This window comes from Hyperolius riggenbachi, chromosome 11 (assembly GCF_040937935.1).
Source record: "Hyperolius riggenbachi isolate aHypRig1 chromosome 11, aHypRig1.pri, whole genome shotgun sequence".
Taxonomy (NCBI): Eukaryota; Metazoa; Chordata; class Amphibia; order Anura; family Hyperoliidae; genus Hyperolius; species Hyperolius riggenbachi.
Genome location: NC_090656.1, coordinates 5,708,382 through 5,734,645, shown reverse-complemented (window position 1 = coordinate 5,734,645; position 26,264 = coordinate 5,708,382). Strand labels below are relative to the sequence as shown.

Here is a 26,264-nt window from a genome sequence, read left to right as displayed (position 1 = left end):
TTATTCTGCGCTCCATTCTCTTATCTTCATTCGTTTTTCTTATCTTTTTCCATTCACCGCTATGAGAAATCGAGCGCAGAAACGATCGGGAGAAATATCGGACATGACGGATTTTACCAATCGGATCCATCTATCGCACGGAAAATCGTACCTTGTGTATCAGGCATAAAGCCTGGCACACACAATGCAATTTTCCATCAGATTGACGGTCGAATCAATCCTTTCCGGCAGGTCAGATATGATGTCCTAATGTCCAGCGCTGCGTAATATGTTGGCGCTTTATAAATACAATAAATAATAATAATAATGTCCGATCGTTTTTTCTGATAGATTTTCCGGAAATAATCGATTTGACTGTCAATCTGAAAATTGCATGGTGTGTACCAGGCATTACTGGCTGGGGAATCTGATTTTATGAGACTGAGCAGCAGATTGGTAAACTTTATTTGCCATCTTGTGTTGCTATGTTTGCGCAGGCTCTTGAACTGCTGTTTACGTCTTTTGGAAATACTCTGATCTCGTCTGTTACCACTTTGTGCCTAGGAACTTGTCCCGGTGTTGGTCGTGCCCATTTGGGTGTCACCCGTCTTTTTATTTCTCAGTATCTACATTTCCATTATCTCCACCCCCTGCCTTCCCCCTGTGTTGTTACTGCCTCCTAAGCTGGCTACACACGTAAGATAAAAATCTTTACAAACCGAGGAATCAATCTGCCGCATAGATTGGTCAGGAAGGTTTGAATGATGGATTTTTCAACAATGCTGTACACATGCAAAAGATTGTATTTGCAAAAGACCCTAAGAAAAGCTTATGTAGTCTATTTGTGGTACTTTTTCACGCATGCGCTGTGCACACACAAGTTGAGATATCTGGCGATCTCATATAATTCTGGTTTAACCCATTTAGGATGGCAGTTTGCAGTCTGTGATTGGCTCACAGCGATCACCTGGTAAGAAGCTCATGACACTGGCTCCTTGCCGATAGGAGGAAGCTAGGTGGCCACTAACGATCCAATTTCTAGCGAAAAATCGTTCGAGCAATCAGATAATTCTGATCAGAAGAAAAATCGTTCACTGCGCCATCAACGAACCAATCTTTGCTTCCTAACAATCACAACCAACAAGAAAATGCAAATTTTGGTTTTGACGAAAATCCAATCGGACGATTATTTACAACCAATCCGACCAGAATTTCTGATCACTCAAACGATTTTTCACTAGAAATTAGACCGTTAGTGGGCACCTGTAGAGAGCCGCAGAATCGCAGATGCGGCATAGATTAATTTCTAACTACCCAAGTTGGTTAAAGAACAATCATCTGCACTCCAGATCGCCGGGATGGATTTGAAAGATTGACTTTCATTGCTTTTTTTGGTGGTCTTTTATAAACTTTTTTTTTTTTTTTTTTTTTTACATACCGGTAGATCTGCCAATCGGAGGTTGATCTTTTGTTTTCCAAAGTTTTTTATCTCACGTGTGTATGCACCTTCAGATCTCTATTCACACGATCAACTCATTACAGCAGTTACTGCCACTTCCTGTTGTATCGTAACTTCCTCTTGGGGTCCTAGTTACTTGGGTGGGCCATTCCGGCAGTAGCTGCCCACCCCCCCCCCCCCCCCATTGTGTTGTAACCACCTCTTGGGGCCCTATCCACACATACAGGTCAAAGTCAAACCAACAGTTGCTGCCCCCTTTTATTGGGACCGCCCCCTGGGGCCCTGTCCACACAGACACGCAATGCTTGCAGTCATTGCCAACTCCTCCTACTCACATTTTTCCCAGCGTTCCTACGGCATTCATGTATCCATTGGAAGCGCCCAGCACTCCTACATAATGCCAGATCCTGCGACAGAGTGCTGCGTTTTTAGGACCTACTCACCACCCCTGTGCGATGCTGCGATGGTTTTCCAAGGTGGCCATACACGATACAATCAAATCAATTGATTTTACCATTCGATTGTATGCAAAATTGAAAAGTATTTGTTAATAGATCGAGGGAAAAAAAAGTCAATTTTTTTCCCATTTTTAATCAATAAAAATCTGATCGGGTGTGTTGGAAAAAAATCAGACCGGAAAATATAAAAACTGACATTTGCATTTAATCATTTGTTTTGATATTTTCGGAAAAATCGATCACAGGTGTATGGTATGTTGGTTCGATTTTTCTGATTATTCGATCAAGAGGAAAAATGTATCAGATTTCTCTGGCTGAAAAAAAAAATCTCAAAACACTTGACCCGCGTACGGTCACCATTAGTAACTGAAATGCTGAGAAAGTAGGGATAACGTTGGCCTGTAAGTACTATCCCTATCCCTGATGTTCCCATAGGTCTCTATGAGCCAGAAAAGGATTTTAGATGGAACGGGGCCATAGGCAAGATAGCCATTATTGCCCACTGCTGATGGTCACCTGGCTTTGGTTGTAAGATTTGGTGAGGGCTAGCATCCACTGGGCCCCTGGACTCTCTCCATGCCCTAGGCAGCTGCCTAACTTGCCTTGTGGATGAACCGGCTCTGCTATGAGCTGTTAATGTCTCTGCAAGGAAAATGTGGGAAAACAATCATTGATTTACTCATGTGAAAAGCCTATACTTGTTAGATCTGGATATTTGTTATATCTACGTCTAGTTATCATACAGCAATGCAGACTGTGTTGGCACTTTATTGTAGTTAATATTAATGAGGTCCTGTAGTGACATATAGCAGAGTGCAGTAAAGAGGCCCTGTAGTGACATATAGCAGAGTGCAGTAAAGAGGCCCTGTAGTGACATATAGCAGAGTGCAGTAAAGAGGCCCTGTAGTGACATATAGCAGAATGTAGTAAAGAGGCCCTGCAGTGACATATAGCAGAGTGCAGTAAAGAGGTCCTGTAGTGACATATAGCAGAATGCAGTAAAGAGGCCCTGTAGTGACATATAGCAGAATGCAGTAAAGAGGCCCTGTAGTGACATATAGCAGAATGCAGTAAAGAGGCCCTGTAGTGACATATAGCAGAAGGCAGTAAAGAGGCCCTGTAGGGACATATAGCAGAATGCAGTGAAGAGGCCCTGTAGTGACATATAGCAGAATGCAGTAAAGTGGCCCTGTAGTGACATATAGCAGAATGCAGTAAAGAGGCCCTGTAGTGACATATAGCAGAGTGCAGTATAGAGGCCCTGTAGTGACATATAGCAGACTGCAGTAAAGAGGCCCTGTAGTGACATATAGCAGAATGCAGTAAAGAGGCCCTGTAGTGACATATAGCAGAATGCAGTAAAGAGGCCCTGTAGTGACATATAGCAGAATGCAGTAAAGAGGCTCTGTAGTGACATATAGCAGGATGCAGTAAAGAGGCCCTGTAGTGACATATAGCAGAATGCAGTAAAGAGGCGCTGTAGTGACATATAGTAGAATGCAGTAAAGAGGCCCTGTAGTGACATATAGCAGAATGTAGTAAAGAGGCCCTGTAGTGACATATAGTAGAATGTAGTAAAGAGGCCCTGTAGTGACATATAGCAGAATGTAGTAAAGAGGCCCTGTAGTGACATATAGCAGAATGCAGTAAGGAGGCCCTGTAGTGACATATAGCAGAATGTAGTAAAGAGGCCCTGTAGTGACATATAGCAGAATGCAGTAAAGAGGACCTGTAGTGACATATAGCAGAATGCAGTTAAGAGGCCCTGTAGTGACATATAGCAGAATGCAGTAAAGAGGCCCTGTAGTGACATATAGTAGAATGCAGTAAAGAGGCCCTGTAGTGACATATAGTAGAATGCCGTAAAGAGGCCCTGTAGTGACATATAGTAGAATGCAGTAAAGAGGTCCTGTAGTGACATATAGCAGAATGCAGTAATGAGGCCCTGTAGTGACATATAGCAGAATGCAGTAAAGAGGCCCTGTAGTGACATATAGCAGAATGTAGTAAAGAGGCCCTGTAGTGACATATAGTAGAATGTAGTAAAGAGGCCCTATAGTGACCTATAGTGGAATGCAGTAATGAGGCCCTGTAGTGACATATAGTAGAATGCAGTAAAGAGGCCCTGTAGTAACATATAGTAGAATGCAGTAAAGAGGTCCTGTAGTGACATATAGTAGAATGCAGTAAAGAGGCCCTGTAGTGACATATAGCAGAATGTAGTAAAGAGGCCCTGTAGTGACATATAGTAGAATGTAGTAAAGAGGCCCTGTAGTGACATATAGTAGAATGTAGTAAAGAGGCCCTGTAGTGACATATAGTAGAATGCAGTAAAGAGGCCCTGTAGTGACATATAGCAGAATGCAGTAAAGAGGCCCTGTAGTGACATATAGCAGAATGCAGTAAAGAGGCCCTGTAGTGACATATAGCAGAATGCAGTAAAGAGGCCCTGTAGTGACATATAGCAGACTGCAGTAAAGAGACCATGTAGTGACATATAGCAGAATGCAGTAAAGAGGCCCGGTAGTGACATATAGTAGAATGCATTAAAGAGGCCCTGTAGTGACATATAGCAGAATGCAGTAAAGAGGCCCTGTAGTGACATATAGCAGAATGCAGTAAAGAGGCCCTGTAGTGACATATAGCAGAACGCAGTAAAGATGCCCTGTAGTGACATACAACCTGTAATTGTCAAGTAGTTAAAATTGTATTCATTACATTTTTCCACCAAAGTCCTTCTTTAATACCTACCTTCAGGACCGGTTCTCTCATGAAGCAAGGTGAGACATTTGCATCAGGTGCAGAGATTACAGGGACAGCATGTTTGTACTGTGTTTACACTAACAGCATGCAGTCAGAGAAGGAAGAGAAGTGAGAGGAGAGTGAGGTGAAACAGTGAGTGAGGAGGGGGGAGGCAGGAGAGCAGCATTGGGGAAAAGCAGCTTGTTGTGCTGTGAGAGGAGTCTGACAGTGAGTGAGGAGGGGGGAGGCAGGAGAGCATCATTGGGGGAAAGCAGCTTGTTGTGCTGTGTGAGGAGTCTGACAGTGAGTGAGGAGGGGGGAGGCAGGAGAGCATCATTGAGCATCATGCTGTTCTGTGTAAACACACACACAGTGAATTTCTCAGCAACTATATGTGTTTTCCTTGTCTACTGTGCAAGAGTTTAGGTCCGCTGTGACAACCTTCATTGACCAAATTGCTTGTGTGTTTAAGATATATATTGTATAGATATTCTGTAGTAGAGTTACCCCCTGATGTGAAGGCAGTCCGGCTTCTATAGTTGTAATTCATGTTCTTTCTCTTCACAGTAATGAACGGGAGCAGTCACTCTCCCACCGCCATCAATGGAGCCCCCTCCACCCCTAATGGTTTCAGCAACGGACCCTCCGCATCATCATCGGCCGCACTAACCAATCAGCAGCTGCCCCCAGCCTGCGGGGCCCGGCAGCTCAGCAAGCTCAAACGTTTCCTGACCACACTGCAGCAGTTCGGCAGCGACATCTCACCGGAGATCGGGGAACGTGTCCGCACTCTGGTGCTGGGACTGGTGGTGAGTACCGCAACGTTACCTGCTCGTCAGAACTCAGGCCAAAAAACAAGAGGAAGATCAGGACAGCTGGCACTTCATACTGCGGGCAAACACACGGGTCATTAAGTCCATGGCTGGATTTGAGGCAAGGCCATGGCCTAGGGCAGCAGGAAACAAGGGGCGGGCAGTGGGCTGGCTCACTAAGGCAGTTTAACTTCCAAACATGTAAACCACAGTGGTCACAATCCCAGTCTGCGCCCAGCCTGCTTCCACAGGGGCCAGCAGTGACGCACCCCCCAAGCATATCACAGAGTGGGGGAAGGACAGGACCAGGGAAATACACAGGATGGAGAGCACAGGACCAGGGTAACCAATGGGACAGGGAGCATACAGGATGGGTTGTGTACAGGACAGGGAGGTTGAGGGGGAGGCGGGGTTGGCGACAGCGGGTCTTGGGTAATAAAATATCCAAATCTGGCCCTGATTAAGTCCGAACTGTGCTCCATGGCAATGTACAGTCCCTTCCATAATTCTTCAGAAGAACAGAGTCTGGCACCAGTTCCACAAATTGCAACAACTTGAGGGCTATTTCACACTGGGCGCTTTTCTAGCGATTTTGGCAGTGTTTCGGAACGCTGGCGATCAGGCAAATCGCTGGAAAAGCTCTACAGCAATGTATTTCAATGGAGCTGTTCTCATTGAAGCGATTTGCGGTTTTAGGAATCGCAAATGCCGTGCATGCAGCAGTTTTGAAGTGATAGCGCTTCCATTACAAGTATATAATCGCTTTAAAATCGCGTTTTATTTTTTTAGTGCAGCGATTTTTTATTTTTTTTGCGCTTTTCCCATTATTTTTCAAATAAAAACTACTACCCATCAATCACTGGCTGATCGCTACACTCTGAAATGGCTTAAAATCGCTTTTTTTCTGGACACAATCGCCCGAAAGCGCTAGAAAATCACTAGAAAAAAATCCACAAAATCGCTAGGCGATTGCGTTTGCCTTTAGCGATTGCTAGTGCGAACCATCCATTAATGTAAATCCTCAGGAATAGCGAGTAGTAAAACACACCAGGGGTGACAAAGATCGACCTGACATTCCTTTCGTGGGTCTCTCTGCTTTGTGATCATATTTATCATTTGGTCTCTGATGAAGCCGTGAAACGTCTGTCAGGCTGATCCTCGTCACCCCCGGTGGGTAATAATACTCGTTATTCCTGAGGATTTATATTAAAATCATTGCAGATTATGGAACTGGTGCCAGGCTCTATTCTTCTGAAAAATTGTGCAAAAAATAAATTGTGTGAGAATGGCAAAAAAAAAAAATATCGAATTTTCCTAGCCAAAGTGATATATTGCCATCAACATACCTGATTGATCAGCTATCTATCTTGTGCCGGGCATATACAGGATATGCAGCATAGAAGTGTCCAGATGAATCCAAATTTTGGTGGATCACCATCAGGGCCCTTTTCCACTGGCAATCGCTAGCGTTCGCGCTAAACGCTAGCGATTGCTGAATCACAAGTGCAGGAAACTTCCCGGCAATTGCGTTCACGTTTTTGCTATGCAATGCACTGCATAGCAAAATCGTGGCAAAGATCGCTCCGCGGTGCGTTCGCGTTTGAGTCAAAAACGAATCGCGGTAGTGGAAATTACCTACCGCAATTCCTATGTTAAAAAGCAAACCGTAGCGATTTCAAAATCACAATAGCGGTTTGCGATTTTGCGATTCAGCATCGCAATTGCCGCTAGTGGAAAAGGGCCCTCACATTGTGTCTAGTAAATAAGGCCAACATTTGTACACCGTAGATCACCTGCCTATTGAAACATCACCAGACGGCATTTGGTTATTTCACAAGGAGTAATCTGTCCATCATATCATTTCTGACACCGACTAAGCAATCAGCTTCTGCTTGCTGAGATAAAGATTGTAGTAATTTTGTTCCAACTGAAATGCAATCAACTTTTCTTTGCTTTTTTGGGATTGATTGTAAATACTTCTAATCTCAGCTCATTGAAAAACTAGCTTGGAACTCTGAAGTAGAAACACTGCACTCTAGTGGCAGGATGTCACTCTGGGGGTCACAGAATCGAAGTGCATTGTGGGAGATGTAGTTTTTGGGCAATGTGAACTCTGAATATGCATAGACTCTGAGGCTGCATTTCCACTTGTGCGGTGCGAATCGCCGCGGTAAAAATTCGCATGCGGATGCGAATTTCGCATGCGGGTGTATACGAATTTTCATGCGAATTCGCATGGATGACGATGTATGCGAATTTAACCATGGCAGTGCTGGTGTGCTTTTTCCATTGTTTCTATGCGAATTCGCATGAAAATTCGCATGAAAATTCGCATACCCAAACCGCATGCGAATTTCCTATTAAATGCATTGTATGCGATTCGCATAGCGGTATGCGGTATGCGAATTCTGATGGCTCTGCCATCCGAATTTTTTCTGCACAGAAAAACGCACAGGAATCCTGACAAGTGGAAACAGTCCCATTCACTTGTATTGCTATGCGAATTTGCATGCGAAAAACGCATGCGAATTCGCGATAGTGGAAATGAGCCCTGAGAAAATCATAGTCATAGGAAGCTCTCTGTCAGGGCACATCAAACAGTGAGGTAGGCTGCGTTCGGCCTGACAGATCTGTGTCAACTGAAAGCAACCAGTCTGGTGCAGTTTAATTTTGCAATCATTTATCACATACAATAAACCGATTAACATCCATCCACCTGCGACAAGTGTTGGGTATTGATCACAAGTCACGTGTGAAATCGCACGCATAAACATAAGAATGGCTTTCCTATGGTGCCTCCACTTTTTCAGAAAGAGAACAGGAAAAAAGCTCTATACAAATGTTAGGATTATATTATGTTATCCGATTATTACATCTCTGTATTGTCTTTCTTCCAGAATTCCACCCTCACCATCGAAGAATTTCACTCCAAATTACAAGAAGCAACAAACTTCCCTCTCCGCCCCTTTGTCATCCCATTCTTAAAGGTACAGATGTTCTGTTGTCATAGGTCATTCATCCTTCTGATCTCTTAAAGAGAACCAGAGATGAAGCACCCTCTTGTATTTTACCTTATAAATCAGTGGGGACATGACAGTAAACACCTAATCTGCTCTTTGTTTCATTGTTCTCTGTGTAATCTGACTGTTATCACCTCTGATAAGAATCCCCGACTGAGCAATCATGTCTAGCTTTGCTACGGAAAGATTATAGCTGAGTCTGTCTTCTCTGGTGTCTTTTCAAGCCCAAGCCTGCCCCCTTGTGGCTCTGCTATAATGACTCAGCTATAATTATTCCCAGCAAAGCCAGACTGAATGCTCAGTCCGGGATTCTTATCACAGCTGATAACAGACACTTTTAGCAGTGAGGAGGAAACCGAGAGCATGGTAAGTGTTTTCTCTAATGTTCTTACTGATATAAATGGTAAAATACACAAGGGTGCTTCGTCTCTGGTTCCCTTTAAACAGAAGTGTCCAGTGTACATCCTCTACTCCGGCCTGGAGTGTAATCCTACAATAATCCTACACAAGCAGATCTTCCGAGCAGCTGGTAGATGTATCTGCACGCTGGAGACTTTCTGATCCACCAATCACGCTCCACAACCGCCAATTACCGCTACTCGTTTCTCTGCTCCGTCTGCTAATTGGACGCGATGGTCTCGGAGGCGGGAGCATTGGGTGCAATTAGCAGACGGAGCAGAGAAATGAGTGGCGGTGATTGGCGGTTGTGGAGCAGCGCCTCGCGTGATTGGTGGATCAGAAAGTCTCCAGTGTGCAGATACATCTACAAGCTGCTCGTAAGATCTGCTTGTGTAGGATTATATTAAAATTGGACGAGGGGGGTGGGGGGGGGGGGGGGGAGGCAGAAGACAGTGACCAGGGAACACAGCAGGACATGAGGGGCGAGGGTCAGACCAACGATAAATAACGTTTTAAAGTTACTTCATTTAGTTTTTGAATTATTAAACTTCTTTTAGTTTTAAAAGATTTATCGGCGCCATTTGTTCCCCACGCCATTTTTGCCGCTTGGAACATCCAGCTCATCAGGAACGAGATTTGATTGGCCCAGTTTCAAGCTCCATACAATGTTCACTACTATAAAAGGATATAAACTGATCAGATAAACAGCCATATCTACAGTCCTAACCCTAAACAAGACTTCCCAGGAATCCCATGGGTCATATTTTGCTTTAAAGGCTTAAAAATTGAAGTGTTAAGTTTTGACTTTCTTGGGCTCATGATCATGTTTATTCAGCTCCCATATAGGCACACCTTGTACCATTGAACGTTTTGTCTGTTCCCTGCACTCACACGTGTTTTTCTGAGCCAAACAGGCGTTTTATGATCTGTAATTAGTTACCAGTGAGACACATGCAGTTCCGACTGCAGAGCAAGTAACGCCCTGGATTCTTAACCCAGAACTAAAAAAGGAGCACAAGTAGTTCTGTGTAGGACTGGGACTGTACATATACATGGTTATCTTGTGTTAAATGGCATGTCACTGTCCCTTTAAATCTTCATCCGAACTGAATATTTTTTTGTTGAACTCGATGGACAGATGTCTTTTTTTTCTCAACCCAACTAACTATGTAACCATGATCCAGAATTGTTAGCATCTCTAATAGAAAGCGCAGTAGCCAAGTATGACTTTTTTCTGTGAAATGGTCACATGACATGAAGCAGCACAGCTGAGGCAGGGACATTCACCTGGATTTCTCAAACAATGTGTAATTTGCATTCGCTTAAAGGACCAGAATCACGAAAAATTGAAAAATTTTAAATGCAAGTGTACACATACTGTACTTATAAGTAATGTCTCTTAGATTTCAATGTTCTATGAATTACTTTTTTCCTATGTTCCTGTCGCTTACAGTAGACCGTAGAAGTCTGAAAGGTTTTGGACTAGTCCCATCTCCTCATGGGGATTCTCAGTGCTTTCTTTAATTTGAAATGTACTTACTTAATGTTAGTTGCTCTGTACAGCTGCTGAGACCGTGTGAAAATGAGCAGGCTTCTTTGTAGAGATGCTTTCAGGGATTGCTACTGTAAAGAATAAGGAGATACTGAAAATCCCCCCTGAGGGGATGGACTATTCCAAAACCTGTCAGATTTCTGATGCCTTCTGTAAGGGACAGCAACATAGAAATAAAGTAATTTAAAGTGCATTTAATCTGGGAGGAATGTACTTATTAGTATTTGTACACATATCTTAAATTTTACCTCTCATAGAGCTTTGCTCTTTGCAGCTGTTAGAACTGACAGACTGACCAGTGCTGAGTTTGCAGGAGGCGGTCCCACAGAAGGAGGTTGTTTTATGTACACAGCAGTGAAGGTGAAGCGTCTGCAGTTCAAAAGGTCACATGACACAACCTCCTTCTGTGAGACCCTCTCCTGTTCATAGCATGCAGTAGCAGAGTGTATGCAGAGGATATTGCTTCAGTAGGAGACCTTGGGTGACTTTTTTTTTTTTTTTAACAGTCATCATTTTCTAGGAGTAACATACATTTATTTGTATGAGGGTCTCTGTAACCCAACTGAAATGCTCAGAGTTCTTCTTTAAAGGCTGACCCTGTGGGTGGGGCTTCTGCTACCATGATGCATGGGGGCGGGGCAAAAGACAGCTGTCTGAGAGGTTCGCAGCTTCTAACTTTTAGAGTCTGTGCCACAGGAAATATATGACAAAGTGATTCCTGGGCCGGAACGTTAAACCTCTTTCATTTCTGTATATATCATCAGCTAACTGACATCTGAGTTTATGTCTGTCAGTGCACTAGATGAAGGGTAGGAACACACTAGGCAGAAACGCCAGCGTTAATGCACATAATGTACGTCAAAGGGCCGCATGAAAAAAGCACATTTGTTTGCGTTCTGCATTGGGCATTTTTGAAACGCAGAATTTGCTGCATATTTTTCCAAAACGCATCTAAAACACACATAATGTACGTCAATGGTGACGCAGAGGTATAGCGTTTTATTGTGTTTTTATCGCTTTTTTATGCGTTTTTGTATAAACACCAAGTTTGATGATGCATTTCCGCTTCCTGTTAACTTCTTAGTGATGAGCCAGAGAGGACATCGAAAATTTGTTTTTATAGTGGCCACATTCCCAAAGATTTGCATAAAACGCATATCAAAAACTTATAAAAACCGCATAAGCAGCAAAACGCAACTTTTCACGCACCGCCTAGTGTGTTCCCATCCGTGGATCTCATAGCTGACTGTTGGTGGCATAGCTGACTGTTGGTGGCATAGCTGACTGTTGGTGGCATAGCTGACTGTTGGCGGTATAGCTGACTGATGGTGTTTTGGTGACTGTTGGCGGCATAGCTGACTGTTAGTGGCATAGCTGACTGTTGGTGGTACAGCTGACTGTTGGTGGCATAGCTGACTGTTGGTGGCATAGCTGACGGTTGGTGGCATAGCTGACTGTTGGTGGTACAGCTGACTGTTGGTGGCATAGCTGACTGTTGGTGGCATAGCTGACTGTTGGTGGCATAGCTGACTGTTGGTGGCATAGCTGACTGTTAGTGGCACAGCTGACTGTTAGTGGCACAGCTGACTGTTGGTGGCACAGCTGACTGTTGGTGGCACAGCTGACTGTTGGTGGCATAGCTGACTGTTGGTGGCATAGCTGACTGTTGGTGGCATAGCTGACTGTTGGTGATACAGCTGACTGTTGGTGGCATAGCTGACTGTTGGTAGCATAGCTGACTGTTGGCGGCATAGCTGACTGTTGGTGGTATAGCTGACTGTTGGTGGCATAGCTGACTGTTGGTGGCATAGCTGACTGTTGGTGGCATAGCTGACTGTTGGTGGCATAGCTGACTGTTGGTGGCATAGCTGACTGTTGGTGGCATAGCTGACTGTTCGTGGTACAGCTGACTGTTGGTGGCATAGCTGACTGTTGGTGGCACAGCTGACTGTTGGTGGCACAGCTGACTGTTGGTGGTAGTATAGCTGTTGATGGTATAGCTGACTGTTGGTGGTACAGCTGACTGTTGGTGGCATAGCTGACTGTTGGTGGTACAGCTGACTGTTGGTGGTACAGCTGACTGTTGGTGGCACAGCTGACTGTTGGTGGCACAGCTGACTGTTGGTGGCACAGCTGACTGTTGGTGGTACAGCTGACTGTTGGTGGTATATCTGACTGTTGGTGGCACAGCTGACTGTTGGTGGCATAGCTGACTGTTGGTGGCATAGCTGACTGTTGGTGGCATAGCTGACTGTTGGTGGCACAGCTGACTGTTGGTGGCATAGCTGACTGTTGGTGGCACAGCTGACTGTTGGTGGCATAGCTGACTGTTGGTGGCATAGCTGACTGTTGGTGGTACAGCTGACTGTTGGTGGTATAGCTGACTGTTGGTGGCACAGCTGACTGTTGGTGGCACAGCTGACTGTTGGTGGCACAGCTGACTGTTGGTGGCACAGCTGACTGTTGGTGGCACAGCTGACTGTTGGTGGCATAGCACATCCATTGTCATTGCATTCAGCTTTTAGCTCCCTCACTGACCCCCTGTATTGGATTTTCTTTTCCAGGCTAACCTCCCATTGCTGCAGCGCGAGCTCCTCCACTGCGCACGTCTCGCCAAGCAGAGCCCCGCCCAGTACCTGGCACAACACGAACAGCTCCTGCTGGACACCAGCATCAGCAGCTCGCCCAGCGACTCCTCCGACCTCTTACTGGACGTGAATGAGAACGGCAAGAGGCGGACCCCTGACAGGTAACCCCGCCCACCAGCATGTGGACACAGAGCTATGGGGAGTGATTTATGAAGGTTGGATCACATAAGTGATCCAGAAAACCTGGACTGGACTTTAATAAACTGTGTCTGCCAAGCGGCCAAAGTTATCAACTCTTCCATGGATCATATAAGGATACAGACGTTTCATTTTTTTTATGCATTCCTGTTTGGCTGAACCGTTTGCTGAATGATTTCCAACCTCAGTAGGTCAGTCCCACAGGCGCCTTGTTATGGCTGAGGAGCAATCTGTGGAATGTTGGCAGCCAGGCCAGGAACTCCGTGCTGCTATTAGAGTGTAACATGCCCAGTGCAGGAGCGCACCTGTCGGGTAGGCAGCCATCTGACCGGCTTCAATCACTAAGCATGACCACATTCGCTAAAGCAGAAAGCAGCTGATTTTACTGAACATTTTATGACGTGTCAATTCACTGAGGGTCCATTTACACTTAGAAGCGCAAAGTGCGGGAGTGATTTTTCCGCGATTTCATGCGGAAAAATCACTGGACAGTGCAGCGATTTCTCCGCGATTGCGTTTAGCGCTTCTATAACACTGAAACGTGATCACTGGGAAATCGCCTGAAAATGGTGCAGGCTACACATTTGCGTTTTGCGATTTTGGGCGATTTGCGGCGATTAGCGCAAATCGCACAAGTAAGAACAGGCCCATAGGGTTTTATTACACTAGCCATTTCAAAAGCGCTAGCGTTTGAGCATTTTGCCGAAATCGCCGGCAAAATGCTCAAGTGTGAATGGGGCCTCAGGCCTCTTTTTCACCGACTGTTGATAGGCAGTGAAATGCCTCTCAAACCCTCTCAACTGCTCACTGCTGCCTGGTAACTGCTTGCTAAGCACACAGTTCAACTGCCCGTGGAAAAGAGGCCTAAAGGTGCATACACACATCAGACTATAGTCTTTGGAAAATGAAAGATCACAGACCAATCTTACCACCCTTCATGTAGTATAAGAGCCATACTCTACACAGTCTATTCTATGGAGCTGAACTCCACATCAGAAAAAAATCTTTGCAAGATGCTGCACACACAGATGCTGTACAGACACAAAAGATCAGTATCTGCAAAAGATCTGTTCCTGCCAAGAATCCATTCCTGCAAATTGCAATGATAGTCTATGAGATCTGCAGATCATCATACACACATGATTTAACTGACATTCATCTGCAGATCAAGCAATCATCCGCAGATCTGAAAATCCATCCTGGTGGATCTGATCTGCAGATGAATGTCAGTTAAATCATGTGTGTATGATGATCTGCAGATCTCATAGACTATCATTGCAATTTGCCGGAATGGATTTTTGGCAGGAACAGATCTTTTGCAGATACTGATCTGTTAAATGTCTACAGCATCTGTGTGTGCAGCATCTTGCAAAGATTTCTGTCTGATGGGGAGTTCAGCTCCATAGAATAGACTGTGTAGAGTATGGCTCTCATACTACATGGAAGGGGGTAACAGTGGTCTGTGATCTTTCATTTTCCAAAGACTATAGTCTGATGTGTGTATGCACCTTTAGGCTGTTACTGCATGGGGACCTGAAATGACTGACTAATGAGCTAAATTACAGACTTGTGAGGTAAATTACTGATTTGTGAGGTAAATATCTCATAAATGTCAATTCACAAACATTAGAACATGCGGTAAGGCCTCTTTTCCACAGACTGTTGATAGGCAGTGAAATACCTCTCAGACTCTCACAACTGCCTGCTCACTGCTGCCTGGCAACTGCTTGCTGAGCACACAGCTCAACAGTCCGTGGAAAAGAGGCCTGTTATCAGGCAGCAGTGAGCAGTTGCCAGGCAGCAGCAAGCAGTTACCAGGCAGCAGTGAGCAGTTGTGAGATTTTGAGAGGCATTTCACTGCCTATCAACAGTCCATGGAAAAGAGGCCTTACACAAGTGAGATGTCCGGTGTCTTCAGCCTGGAGCTGTCAGTAAGGCCTCTTTTCCACGAACTGTTGAGCTGTGTGCTTAGCAAACAGTTACCAGGCAGAAGTAAGCAGTTACCAGGCAGCAACTAGCAGTTACCAGGCAGCAACTAGCAGTTACCAGACAGCAACAAGCAGTCAGTTACCAGGCAGCAACAAGCAGTTACCAGGCAGCAGTCAGCAGTTACCAGGCAGCAGTCAGCAGTTACCAGGCAGCAGTCAGCAGTTACCAGGCAGCAACAAGCAGTCAGTTGAGAGAGTTTGAGAGGCATTTCACTGCCTACCGGTGGGTCCATGGAAAGAAGGCCTAAGAAAGTTACTAATTAAACACATATTTCCCTAATTTCACAATACTATTACGTAGTAATTAAAAATGGTTAATAAGATACTAATGGCTTTGAGGTGATACAAATGTTATGTTCATTTTACGCAGCTTGGACTTGCCCTTTACTTGTCAGCATAGTAATAAAACATAGCTGCCTGTATCACATCTTACATCCATTCTCCGTGCACCACAATAACCCATGAAATACTGAAAAATTCCTATAATACTGGATGAAATGCCCCATGAGGTAAAAATCTTAGTGAATTGTCATGCAATTTTTTTGTAATTTACTGAACTATTTGGGGCCCCAGTGTGAGTTTTACATGGGGCCCCAAGCACTCTATTGATATGGAGCCCCAAAACCTACCAAGGACAGCTGCAGTGTCAGAGAGGTGTAATCAGAGTAAGGAAACAGTTTGGTAAAGGGACTCCGAGCACCTCCCATGGGCATGCCTTTAACCTCCCTTGCGGTTTATTTATTTTGCCAGGGAGGCTGCAATGTGGTTTTTTTTAAATTAAAAAAAAAATATTTCATGCAGCCAACTGAAAGTTGGCTGCATGAAAGCCCACTAGAGGGCGCTCCGGAAGCGTACTTTCGATCGCCTCCGGCAATCGAAAGTAACAAGATAGGCCGCAATGAGCGGCCTATCTTGTTTCGCTTTCCTCGTCGCCATGGCGACGAGCGGAGTGACGTCATGGACGTCAGTCGACGTCCTGACGTCAGAGCCGCCCGATCCAGCCCCTAGCGCCGGCCGGAACTGTTTGTTCCGGCTGCGCTGGGCTCGGGCGGCTGGGGGGACCCTCTTTTGCCGCTGCACGCGGCGGATCGCCGCGGAGCGGCGGCGATCGGGCAGCACACGCGGCTGGCAAAGTGCCAGCTGCGTGTGCTGCTTTTTTCAGAAACAAAATCGGCCCAGCAGGGCCTGAGCGGCGACCTCCGGCGGCATACCCCGAGCTCAGCTCGGGATTACCGCCAAGGAGGTTAAGCCATACAACTTCCAACAAAGTCATGACCCCTCTGGAGGAGCCTCTTGCAATGGCCATGCGTGTCACTTCCTCTTCCTGCTTCATTCAGTGATGCACTTCTCTGACAGAGAAGACAGGGGTGACCCGGAAGTTATAACATAGCCAAGATGGCAGCCACAATTTTTAAATTGAAATAGAATGAAAACTATTTGGTGTAGAACGGCGATTCAGGCATCAAATGAAAGAGGAGAGCACAAGCTACATAATGGTATGCATCTTTAAGTACTTTGCAATACTGTTCGGAGTCTTAAAGGTATGTCCATGAGAGGTGCTCGGAGTCCCTTTAAGGATTACCACCATGCAGTGAACATATAGAAGTGTTCATTACCAGGATGGCACCAATTAATAGCTAATAAGATGGATGGAGGAGGGACCCTAGTGGCCCCCTCTAGGCCAGGGGCCCTGGTGCAGTGTGGCATTTCCATAAATTACTATATAGTGTCTCTACAGGTAAATAGCAACTGTGAGTTGGAAGCTAAACCTTGAAGGGTTTGGTCAACATGGCTCTACTCACTAACCCCAAATGAGGAAGAGGTCCTTCAGGTTTTATTGTTTTATCTTTAGAATAAGTTATTATTTCCTGTTTCAGTAACAACAAAACGTTCTTCTTCAGGACCAAAGAGAATGCACAGGATGGCCTCCACTCAGAACACCTGGCCAAGCGTCCCTGCACCACAAGCCCCGCCCAGAGATACAGTCCCAGTAACGGACTTCTCCACCCTCCCACCAATGGACTCCCGCACCCCACCCCGCCCCCTACTCAGCACTACCGCCTGGAGGACATGGTACTGGCGCATCACTACCGGCACACGGACCCCCGGGAAATCAGAGACCGCCAACGGCAGGCAGGTGAGAGACTCTGTGGTGTGTGCAGGGAGGCGAACAGAGCACCCAAAGAAAGTTTGCCAGGTGTATACCAATCTGTGGGCCTCTTCTGTCTTACACGAAGCCTCCTCCCTTTTATGCACAAGGTCTGTTGTCTCTGGCCAATAACAGGACAACAAATATCTATCGTTACTAATAACAACTTATACAGCACATCACATTCCATAACTCTGTATAAATCCCAACAAATATCTGTAGGGTAGCAAATCTCAACGAATATATCTGTAGGGTAGCAAATCTCAACGAATATATCCGTAGGGTAGCAAATCTCAATGAATATATCCGTAGGGTAGCAAATCTCAATGAATATATCCGTAGGGTAGCAAATCTCAATGAATATATCCGTAGGGTAGGAAATCTCAATATCTGTAGAGTAGCAAATCTCAATGAATATCTGTAGGGTAGCAAATCCTAATGAATATATCCGTAGGGTAGCAAATCTCAATGAATATATCCGTAGGGTAGGAAATCTCAATATCTGTAGAGTAGCAAATCTCAATGAATATCTGTAGAGTAGCAAATCTCAATGAATATATCCGTAGGGTAGCAAATCTCAATGAATATATCCGTAGGGTAGCAAATCTCAATATTTGTAGGGTAGCAAATCAACGAATATCTGTAGGGTAGCAAATCTCAATGAATATCCGTAAGGTAGCAAATCCCAATGAATATATCCGTAGGGCAGCAAATCTCAATGAATACATCCGTAGGGTAGCAAATCCCAATAAATATATCCGTAGGGTAGCAAATCTCAATGAATATATCCGTAGGGTAGCAAATCTCAATATCTGTAGAGCAGCAAATCTCAATGAATATCTGTAGGGTAGCAAATCTCAATGAATATATCCGTAGGGTAGCAAATCTCAATATTTGTAGGGTAGCAAATCTCAACGAATATCTGTAGGGTAGCAAATCTCAATGAATATATCCGTAGGGCAGCAAATCTCAATGAATACATCCGTAGGGTAGCAAATCTCAATGAATATCTGTAGGGTAGCAAATCCCAATGAATATATCCGTAGAGTAGCAAATCTCAATGAATATATCCGTAGGGTAGCAAATCTCAATGAATACATCCGTAGAGTAGAAAATCCCAATGAATATATCCGTAGGGTAGCAAATCTCAATGAATATATCCGTAGGGTAGCAAATCTCAACGAATATCTGTAGGGTAGCAAATCTCAATGAATATATTCGTAGGGTAGCAAATCTCAATATTTGTAGGGTAGCAAATCTCAACGAATATCTGTAGGGTAGCAAATCTCAATAATTATCCGTAAGGTAGCAAATCTCAATGAATACATCCGTAGGGTAGCAAATCTCAATATCTGTAGGGCAGCAAATCTCAATAATTATCCGTAAGGTAGGAAATCTCAATGAATACATCCGTAGGGTAGCAAATCACAATGAATATCTGTAAGGTAGCAAATCTCAATGAATACATCCGTAGGGTAGCAAATCCCAATGCATATATCTGTAGGGTAGCAAATCTGGATGACTATCTATATAGGGAAGCAAATTTGGATGGATAGCTGCAGGGTAGCATACATTGGTGAATCTTGCGTATTGTACCATTAACGGTACAATAATAACCTGAGATGCGATCATTTGATCAGATTTTTAGGATGAAATTGTACAGAAAACCAGGCAGCAGGGTTGATCTTACCGAATAGCTACCAGTACTCAGCTACTCGGAATAGAAATGTAAATGAGATTGGGCTGCCCATGGCTGGAGGGGTTAACTTAAAGGGACACCGAGCAGTGCAGAAACTATGGAAAGATGCATATCATTTTAAAGCTCTCTTTCTCCTCTTTCCAATGATATATAAACCACCGCCCTACGCCTTTTAGTTTTTTCTATTTTCACGATCGAAATTGCCGCTGCCACGATTTCGATCGCGAAAATAGAGAAAACGAAAAGGCGTAGGGCGACGATTTAGGGGTCACCAGAAAGAGGAGAAAGAGAGCTTTAAAATGATATCCATCTTTCCATAGTTACTTTGTATTACACAGGGCGACTTTTTCTGCTGAATGGAGCTGCTGACACTGGGGAAAGTGTCGTCCTGTGTAATACAAGTAACTATGGAAAGATGGATATCATTTTAAAGCTCTCTTTCTCCTCTTTCTGGCGACACCTAAATCGCGGCCTGCAGCCTTTTAGTTTTCTCTATTTTCGCGATCGAAATCGCGGCCGTGGCAATTTAGAACGCGAAAATAGCAAAAGTTTAAAGGCATAGGGCAGCAGTTTATATATCATTGGAAAGAGGAGAAAGAGAGCTTTAAAATGATATCCATCTTCCCATAGTTATATTGTATTACACAGGGCGACTTTTTCCTGCTGAATGGAGCTGCTGACTTTGAGAAAAAGTCGCCCTGTGTAATACAAGTAACTATGGAAAGATGGATATCATTTTAAAGCTCTCTTTCTCCTCTTTCTGGCGACACCTAAACCGCGGCCTGCAGCCTTTTAGTTTTCTCTATTTTCGCGATCGAAATCGCGGCCGTGGCAATTTAGAACGCGAAAATAGCAAAAGTTTAAAGGCATAGGGCAGCTGTTTATATATCATTGGAAAGAGGAGAAAGAGAGCTTTAAAATGATATACATCTTTCCATAGTTTCTGCACTACTCGGAGTCCCTTTAACAGTTTACCAAATGCATCCGCCTTAGACGATGCGCTCCATTCGCTTGCCATGTCCCACGTCAATCACATGTTTCCTTCTTCAGCCCTTCAACCACAACAAAATGTAATTTTACTAGTTTAAAAAAAAAAAAAAACTTACTGTATTTTTTGGGACTATTAGACTCACATTTTCTCCCCCAAAAGTGGGGGGAAAAGTCACTGCGTCTTATAGTCCAAATGCAGGGAGTTCCTGACTTGTGATCTCCTGCCAATACTAACCTCCAACCCGCTGCAACATCAGGGAATCCCAGCACTGTGCCCATGCAGAGGAGGACACAGGGGGACACAAGGGGGGGACAAAGGGGCATAGAGGACACAAAGGGGCATAGAGGACACAAGGGGGACACAGGGAAACACGAGAGGTACAAGGGGGCATGAGTGTACAAAGGGGGCATAATCCACAAGATGTCCCTTCACCATGGATGCACCAGGTTTAGTATATTTTTTTCCCCTGGTTCTTGTCCGCTAAATCTAGGTGCGTCTTATGGTCAGCAGCGTCTTATAGTCCGAAAAATATGGTAATTTATTTTAAATTGATTTTTTTTTTTTTGAGCCGTTCGTATCGGCAGGTCGTTGGTAAATCAAAGCATCCGTTGTACCATGGTCAGAGCCCCCCTGTACATGTCCCTCTGAAGTCGGGTTATCACTGTTGTATCGTACGCTAGACGTGCACTAAGGAGACGCCACTTCTATCATTTCGCTTCGAGGCTCCCTCCCTCCGTTAATTAATCATGAGATCACAGTAAAGCGATACAGCTTGTCAATAATTGCCGCTAAGTATAGGGAAATCAGGGCTGTCAGCTGCAATGGAAATAATGGAGGGAATGACTGTAATAAACAGAGGGTGCTGCTGTGTGTTTACACATCTGGTGCTCCGTACCAGCCGGGGGTTCCAGCGGAGGTTGGCACGCAGGGCGGATGTTGGCTTCCATTGCATGGCAATCTGGCAGATGCAGGAGGGAGGGAGGATGGATGAGATAGCGCTGGCTGTGTCACTCTAACATCAGCTGACGTGCTCTCTGCGCTGCACCATATGCAAAAAGGCTGTCACTAGCCAACGCGCAAGCTGTGACAGCACTAACGTGTAATAGCTTGATCACACCCCATATGTCACTCGCTCACCCACCCCCTAAACTCACATCCTGGTTTATAGGTGCCTGTTGTTGTCGGATGGCAAACTTCAGTCTTTTATTTTAGTAATATTTATACAGTGCTGACATCTTCTGCAGCACTGTACAGAGTACATAGTCATGTCACTGACTGTCCTCAAAGGAGCTCACACTCTAATCCTACCATAGTCATAGTCTAATGTCCTACCATATTATTATTATGTATTTATATAGCACTGACATCTCCTGCAGCACTGTACAGAGTACATAGTCATGTCACTGACCTCAGAGGAGCTCACACTCTAATCCTACCATAGTCATAGTCTAATGTCCTACCATAATATTAAATGTATTTATATAGCAATGACATCTATTGCAGCACATTACAGAGTACATAGTCTTGTCACTGACTGTCCTCAGAGGAGCTCACAATCTAATCCTACCATAGTCACAGTCTAATGTCCTACCATATTATTATTATGTATTTATATAGCACTGACATCTTCTGCAGCACATTACAGAGTACATAGTCATGTCACTGGCTGTCCTCAGAGGAGATCACAATCTAATCCTACCATAGTTATAGCCTAATGCCCTACCATATTATTATTATGTATTTATATAGCGCTGACATCTTCTGCAGCACATTACAGAGTACATAGTCATGTCACTGACTGTCCTCAGAGGAGCTCACACTCTAATCCTACCATAGTCACAGTCTAATGTCCTACCATATTATTATTATGTATTTATATAGCACTGACATCTTCTGCAGCACATTACAGAGTACATAGTCATGTCACTGACTGTCCTCAGAGGAGATCACAATCTAATCCTACCATAGTTATAGCCTAATGCCCTACCATATTATTATTATGTATTCATATAGCGCTGACATCTCCTGCAGCACATTACAGAGTACATAGTCATGTCACTGACTGTCCTTAGAGGAGCTCACACTCTAATCCTACCATAGCCATAGTCTAATGTCCTACCATATTATTATTATTATGTATTTATATAGCACAGACATCTCCTGCAGCACATTACAGAGTACATAGTCATGTCACTGACTGTCCTCAGAGGAGCTCACAATCTAATTCTACCATAGCCATAGTCTAATGTCCTACCATAATATTATTATGTATTTATACAGCACTGACATCTTCTGCAGCACATTACAGAGTATATAGTCATGTCACTGACTGTCCTCAGAGGAGCTCACAGTCTAATCCCACCATAGTCATAGTCTAATGTCCTACCATATTATTATTATGTATTTATATAGCACTGACATCTCCTGCAGCACATTACAGAGTACATAGTCATATCACTGACTGTCCTTAGAGGAGCTCACAGTCTAATCCTACCATAGTCATAGTCTAATGTCCTACCATATTATTATTATGTATTTATATAGCACTGACATCTTCTGCAGCACATTACAGAGTACATAGTCATGTCACTGACTGTCCTCAGAGGAGCTCACAATCTAATCCTACCATAGTCATAGTCTAATGTCCTACCATATTATTATTATGTATTTATATAGCACTGACATCTTCTGCAGCACATTACAGAGTACATAGTCATGTCACTGACTGTCCTCAGAGGAGCTCACAATGTAATCCTACCATAGTCATAGTGTAATGTCCTACCATATTATTATTATGTATTTATATAGCACTGACATCTTCTGCAGCACATTACAGAGTACATAGTCATGTCACTGACTGTCCTCAGAGGAGCTCACAATCTAATAAAGTGTACACCATGAGTTTTACCCCTTGAAAACCACATACAAGTGACAAAATGTCTACTGGAGCACAGAGGTGTCTTGTGTACATCTATAGGGAGTATGTAAGGCTGAATGTGTCTAGTTGTGGGTGTGCTGTGAGTAAACCTCTCATATTTCTCTCTATCAGCTGTACACGAGGTCATTGATCACCGACTAACAGAGCGCGAATGGGCAGAAGAATGGAAACACCTGAACAATGTGAGTATGCAGATTGCACAGTCTGTATATGGAAGCTGGTGTTACTATTGCAAAGAGGAGACATATGGAGCAGCAGATAGACAGTGATGCAGCTATACCTGTCCAACATCCACCTGTTATGGCGCCCTGCATGATAAGGGCGTGGCTGAATGCTTCTTATAAAATACCCCATTCACAGGGGCAAACGCAGGATTTTTAAGGGGGGGGGTCCTGAAAGGTCCAGAAGCACGTATGTCCCCGAGTGCTTCCGAATACAGGTGGCTCCATACTGTCCATGTACAAAAGTGCGCTGGCGTATTACGGAGCTGCCTATCTTTGGAAGTACTCAAGGACACGAGTGTTTCTGAGGGCTTCTGGAAGCAGCAAATTTGAACGGGGTACAGCGCTGGAACAACTCCCCAAGAGAGGAACAGGAGATAGACTTAGTTTGGACAATTCAGTGGAATATGCTACATAGTGTCACATAGCGCAAGCGATACCCATATGATGCAGGGATATATGCATCTGCGGAAGATGGCGGCGCTATATAAATACTAAATAATAATATTTTGCCTCACCAGGATTGCACTTTTATTTAGCTTTCCTGTATGACAAGAACACACAGCCAGCTCTAGGGGAAGAGGGAAACAAAGGTGAATGAGGGAGGGCTGGTGCACACCAAGAGGGCTTCTGAGCGTTTTTCAAATCAACAGTGATTTGAAAAGCGCTTGGCTAATGTTACCCTATGAGGGTGTTCCCACAGCAGCGTTGTGATTTTTTCAAAATCTCAGGTATACTGCATGTAGCATGTTTTTGAGCAATTCATTCAAAAATCGCTCTGAAAATCACTTCACAAAATCACACTCACAAATTGCTAGCGATTGCTATTGTCATTTTGGCGTGCACCAGCCCAGAGAGAGGAGCAGAGAAATTGAGAATAGCCTGAGATGGAGCAGAGAACTTATCTGTATTGCAGTCCCACATCAGACAGGCTACTTGCCTGTAATCGGACTCCTGTCCCTGTCAGTCTCTCACACAAGTCAGAAAGAAGCCCTCCTGGAGTCTAGGGACTGTCAAAAACTTTTCAGCTTGTTAAACACCTTATCCACACATGCAGTCATTATAACAATGGGGAGAGACCAGACAGATGTTTGCCGACAGACCCTGAGTCCAGGCAAGCTCTGCATCATGCTGTGCATATTTACCAGCTTGCCTGCACTCTAATTTCATCATGTCTGACACTTCTGTGCTGTGGAGAGTCCAGGACTCCATAATCAACATTCTCTCACTGCAGGCTGCATCTTCTTGTGAGGGAAGCTGGGCTGCCTCTCTCATTCTATTAGCTGGAGGGAAGCACCAGAAGTAAGAAGGGAGGGAGAATGAGGCTGTTTATATTATGCGGGCTTCCCTGGCTGAATACACAGCTCAGTGCAGGGGGGAGGTTCCAGACACCCGGAATAGCCCCCTCAGTTCGCCAGTGATTCAATAAATACAACAAAATGACACGCAGACTGCTTCTTACTCGGTGCGCACAAAGCAGAAAACGCCACAGTGGAAAACGCTGCAATTTTGTCGCTAATGGAAGTCTATGGGCCGCTGGGAAAAACACATATAAAAACGCATATGCGTTTTATATGCGTGCATTTTCAAAAACGCTGCTTTTGTCATCAAAAATGCTCATAATGAAAGTCAATAAGAATGCAATCGTATGCGTTTTCCATGCATTTTTTTTATATGTGAACTGCAAACCCATGAAATCGCAAGCGAACGCTTGAAAAACGCATCTGCGGTAGAAAAACGCAAATGCACCAAAAATGCACACAACATAAAATGAAAACATGACATAAAACGCAGCCTTTCATGTTATGTTATGTTATGTGTGCTCCCTGCCTCTGAAAAATTGAATACAGAGTTCACGGTATGTACAGTATATAGGGTGGGGTATATAGCTGACTGTACCGGAACGGATCCTAAGCCCAATCTACACAATACAATTATTTGTACAATTCGATCACGATTCTATTTACGATTCGATTAAATCCGACATGTTGGATCGGGGTTCGATTTGATTCAATTTGATTTGCCATTGCAAAACTATGGCAAATCGAATTGAATCGAATCCCGATCAGACATGTCGGATTTAATCGAATCGTAAATAGAATCGTGATCGAATTGTACAAATAATCGTATCGTGTAGATGGGGCTTTATGGATCCAATGTTAACCTGTGGATCTGTTCATATTGCTCCATTATGCCTAATGCACACCATAGAATTTTCTGTTAGATTTTTGTTTTAGATTTCCTGTATAAATTATTTTCTGTAGAGACTGGTGATTATCTCTGGTGCATTGTCTTCTGGTTATCTCCTGCTGAGTAGAACAATGCCTAATTGCCAGGCAGATAGATGGTTAGATAGATAATTTCCAACATTTTGGAAATTAACTATCTGGCAGGTAAATCTAACAGAAAATTGTATGATGTGTAGCTAGCATAATGCTGGGAATACACGGGTCGATCTGGGGGCCGATTAGCCGCCGGATTGACCCCAGCCGCGTCCCAGCTCGTGAATCCCCAGCATAAAGGTGGCCATACACTCGTCAGATTAGCAGCAGATAGATCATCCGTTAGATTTCTGATCTATCTGATGTGTTTAGGAACATTTTTTACTAGGAACAGATTTCCAATAGATTTCAGTTTGAAATCTATTTAAAATCGATCTGATGGCCTTTTTTTGCCATCAGATTTGCATTGGGGCCAATGCAAATTGATAAGCAATCTCTTCAGATCGATTTTGATTTTCCACCCTGGCCGATTGATTGAAATTGATTTCGATCGATCGGCCGTTAATCGGCTGAGTGTATGGGCCCCTTTAGAGCGTATCCGCCAAACGGACCGCAAGTTTAGGAAGGCTGCAATAATTCCGGAGCAATGGACATGTTGCATTGACCGCAGGCTAACGGAGTGGGTCAAAGACTGATGCCAAATAAAAACAGATCGGTTTCATGGATCAGTTTTTACACGGATCCGTTTTTGATCCATCCAGTGTGAACCGAGCCTTAAACCAATAGGCAAGTAGCCACAATGTCCAGCCCACAGACGCCAGCGCCATCTCGGGGACAGCTGCTTGCCAC

The 26,264-nt window shown here is 44.2% G+C and overlaps 1 protein-coding gene across 2 annotated transcripts in view; it reads left to right on the top strand.

The window, feature by feature from the left end:
* The window catches only part of LOC137538314 (protein CBFA2T3-like), a 386,498-nt gene that overhangs the window by 329,411 nt on the left and 30,823 nt on the right, over window positions 1-26,264 (top strand). For both annotated transcript variants that reach the window (XM_068260399.1, XM_068260400.1), the window contains exons 5-9: window positions 5,206-5,447; window positions 8,348-8,437; window positions 12,986-13,170; window positions 17,097-17,332; window positions 23,084-23,154. In XM_068260399.1, the coding sequence (XP_068116500.1) occupies window positions 5,206-5,447; window positions 8,348-8,437; window positions 12,986-13,170; window positions 17,097-17,332; window positions 23,084-23,154 (824 nt within the window). The remainder of the gene's footprint in view (window positions 1-5,205; window positions 5,448-8,347; window positions 8,438-12,985; window positions 13,171-17,096; window positions 17,333-23,083; window positions 23,155-26,264) is intronic.